Source organism: Beta vulgaris, chromosome 7, assembly GCF_026745355.1.
Source record: "Beta vulgaris subsp. vulgaris cultivar EL10 chromosome 7, EL10.2, whole genome shotgun sequence".
Taxonomy (NCBI): Eukaryota; Viridiplantae; Streptophyta; class Magnoliopsida; order Caryophyllales; family Amaranthaceae; genus Beta; species Beta vulgaris.
Window position 1 is genome coordinate 22423912 of NC_079208.1, and position 3895 is coordinate 22427806.

At 36.9% G+C, this 3895-nt stretch overlaps 1 protein-coding gene across 1 annotated transcript; it reads right to left on the reverse strand.

Annotated features, from left to right (window-relative positions):
* Positions 1–600: 600 nt before the first annotated feature.
* LOC130589500 (uncharacterized) lies at positions 601–1185 on the reverse strand. The gene has a single exon (XM_057390767.1). It carries the CDS (start codon positions 1183–1185, stop codon positions 601–603), a length of 585 nt encoding a protein of 194 aa, XP_057246750.1.
* Positions 1186–3895: the final 2710 nt, after the last annotated feature.

The window sequence follows — 3895 nt, forward strand, 5'->3', positions numbered from 1 at the left end:
ATGTAAACTCTCCTTTCTTCATCAATTCTGTGATAGGTACCATGATAGATGAGAAGTTTCGAATGAACCTTCTATAAAAGGACGCCAAACCATGAAAGCTTCGACATTCAGAGACATTCTTAGGTGCTATCCATGTTGAAATTGCTTTGACTTTCTCGGGATCAACATGTACTCCTTCTTGTGAAACAATATACCCTAAAAACGCCACCTTGTTTACAAGAAACTCACACTTTTCTAGCTTTCCATAAAGCTTTTGTTCTCTTAATTTGATGAATAATTGGCGCAAATGAACCAAGTGTTCTTCTACACTCTTGCTATAGATTAGTATATCATCCAAATAAACAACCACAAATTTATTAAGGAAAGGACAAAGTACCTCATTCATTAGCCTCATGAAGGAACTAGGTGCATTGCATAAGCCAAAGGGCATAACCATCCACTCATACAACCCTTGCTTGGTTTTGAAGGCTATTTTCCACTCATCTCCTTCCCTAATCCTCATTTGATGATAACCACTTCGAAGATCAATCTTAGAAAAGATTGAAGCACCATGTAATTCATCCAACATATCCTCCAATCTAGGCATAGGAAACCTAACATTCACTTTATGTTGTTTACTGCTCTACTATCTATGCACATTCTCCATGTTCCATCTTTCTTAGGAACTAGTAAAGCTGGCACAACACATGGACTCATGCTTTCCCTTACATAACCTCTTTCAATTAACTCTTCTATTTGGCGTTGCAACTCCTTAGAAGCCCCTGGATCACAGCTATAAGCAAGCTTGTTAGGTAATGGTGCGCCTGGAACAAGATCAATTGCATGTTCTATTCCTCTTAAAGGTGGAAGGCCTTGTGGTAACTCTTCTGGGAAAACATCTTTGAATTCATGCATCAAAGTTTCTAATTGATCATTGTTATGTACCTTAATACTTGTACTCACCTGCTTCACAACCAAAGCATAAGCACAACCTCCTTTTTCTATTTCATGTTCGAACTCCTTAGCATTTAGGAACAAACTTGGTGCTTTAGGTGGTTGCTTAGGCTCCACTTGAGTAGGGTTTAGAGGATGTAATCTAACCCTTTTTGAGCCAACCAATACAGAATAGACATTGGTGTCCCCTTCATGAATAACCTTCCTATCAAATTGCCATGGTCTTTTAAGTAGAAGATGGCATGCACTCATAGGTAAAACATCACACCATAGAGCATCCTTCTAGCTTCCAATGGAGAATGAAATAAGTGCTTGTTTCTTCACTCTCATTCCAGTGCTATCATCTAACCAACTCAATTTGTAGGGTTTAGGGTGTGCCCTTTTGATTAGATTGAGTTTAGACACCACTTGATCTGCAATAATATTAGTGCAAGAACCACTATCTATTATGACATTACAAGTATACTCACCTACTTTGCATCTAGTATGGAAAAGATTCTCCCTTTGAGCCATATTAGGTGTGTGATCCACATGTAAGGTGCGCCTAATGACTCCAAGAAGTCTTGAATCATCTTCTGCAAAAGCATCCTCTTCTTCATCATTTCCTCCATGCTTTGCTCCTCTTCAGGGATGAATTCATACCTCTCTTCCTCTTTTTGCAAGTCTAAGTATTGCCTCATTATAAGAGCTTTCTTGTAGGACAATTACTTGCTATGTGTCCTCTCCCTTGACACTTAAAACACTTTCTCAATTCTTCAAATTTCTCCTTAGGTACGGCCACCTTAGTTTTCTCCATGTTAGTGTCTTCCTTAGGTGGAAAACTAGGCTTAGGGTTTTCGGACCATTTAGTATAGGAAGTAGTAGCTTTACCTTTTGAGTTAGGATCATACCTAGGTGTGTATGCTCCTTTAGGTCGTTCTTCCTTGTCATATTCTTTAAACTTCATAACTAGCTTGGTTACATCCTCAAAAGTATAGTAGGAAGAAACTTCAACTCTCTTAGCTTTGCTTCTATTCAACCCTTTAATGTACCTTGCTGTTTTGTGCTTATCTTTCTCCACTATGTCACATATGAGACCTAGTTTTTCAAACTCCATAGTGTATTCATGTACACTTTGGCTACCTTGGCTCATTGATGTAAGCCTTATGAATTGCCTTTGTTTGTAATCATCTGGCAAGAACTTGTCTTTAAGCTTCCCTTTCAACTTATCCCAACTACATAGCTTAGGTTTGTTTTTCTTGGCTCTTTGTGCGTGCAAGCCTTCAAGCCAAATCCCAGCATACTTGGTGAGCCTTATAGCAGCAACCTTGAATTTCTTTTGATCATCAAAGCCCCTATACTCACTTACCTTCTCTAGTTGACGAATCCACTCTAATAAGTCCTCAGGTTTGCCCTCATTTGTGTAATCCTCAAGCTTCAACCCTTTATCATCTAGATATGAGGTCTTTGGTGGGCGTGATTCAGCTTCATCCCTTTCATCCTCCGAGTGTGCGCCTATGTATGACACACTATTAGGGTTTAGCCTCTTGTTGATGATGTCTGCCATAGCATCCACTTGTGCATCCTTCTTGTTGATGCTCACTGCCATAACTTCTAGGCGTGCATTCATCTCCTTCATAGCCTTAGCTAGGTCATGTAATTCGGACATAGCGAGGTTGTCTCCAAGCACCTCCTACAACTTCTTTGATGTTTTTATGGATCTTGGATCCTTTTCTTTCACCAATCACTAATAATATTGTAGTACTTTGATGAAACTTTATGAAAAATCAAGAATCTTGGAAAAAATATTGGATCTTTAAGACTTTCTTGAAGATCTAATACTCCCCCTACTAGGAAAAAAATTTCGGACCCTTCAATGGATGTGTAACCTTTGCTCTTGATACCACATGATATGATTACTAAACTATGAAGTCTAATAATCAAGTTATTTCCTCCAAGATTTCGAACCAACACTCAAAGAACTCGAACCAAGATATGAATTTAATCAAGAACACTTCTGAACCTTGATTAAAGACTCTTAAACACCCTTAAAATCACTCCTGAAATTAAGTTGTTTAACATTAAGAACTAATCACTCCTGAAAAGTTATTAATGGTTTTCAATTGCAAGCACATAAGCAAAACAATTAAAGAAGATCGAAAATACTCTAAAAATCTGTAAGTTTATTGAAGAATTCGTCCCCCTTATATAGGGTACAACCTAGGCTAATTCAACTAGGAAAACATAAACTTATCCTACTCCTACTTTACTTTGGACTCCTAATTAGACTCCTAAAGATAACATGTACAAGTCACATGTTTATATTTTTAACAACTCTATCTTTTTAACTACTTAAACATAAAACATAAAGATAAACATAGCAATCCTAATTCTACTAGGATTCTATGTAGCAAGCTAGGAGTATTCCTAATCAGAGTAGGACTCCTCTTCACTTCTTTCTACGCCACTTTCAAGGTTCCATGTTAGCACACAAGCTAAAACTTGATTCTTGTTCTTGATTTGAAATCCTAAAGTGTCCATGACCAAGTTAATAGGCTCATGATTAACAAGTGCCTTTGCATCCATATCATTATGATTACTAAACTAAGAAAGTGTAATAATCAAGTATGAATATGAATCTTGAAGAAAAGACTTCAAGAAACTCGAACAAACTAGTAGAACACTCGAACAAGGGATATGGATTTATTCAAGAACACTCCTGAACCTTGATTAAAGACTCTTAAACACCCTTAAAATCACTCCTGAAATTAAGTTGTTTAACACTAAGAACTAATCACTCCTGAAAAGTTATTAATGATTTTCAATTGCAAGCACATAAGCAAAACAATTAAAGAAGATCAAAAATACTCTAAAAATCTGTAAGTTTATTGAAGAATTCGTCCCCTTATATAGGGTACAACCTAGGCTAATTCAACTAGGAAAACATAAACTTATCCTACTCCTACTTTACTTTAGACTCCTA

Excerpts from the sequence above, each read along its gene's own strand:
- LOC130589500 (XM_057390767.1), bottom strand. The coding sequence starts at position 1,185 with ATGAGTGCATGCCATCTTCTACTTAAAAGACCATGGCAATTTGATAGG.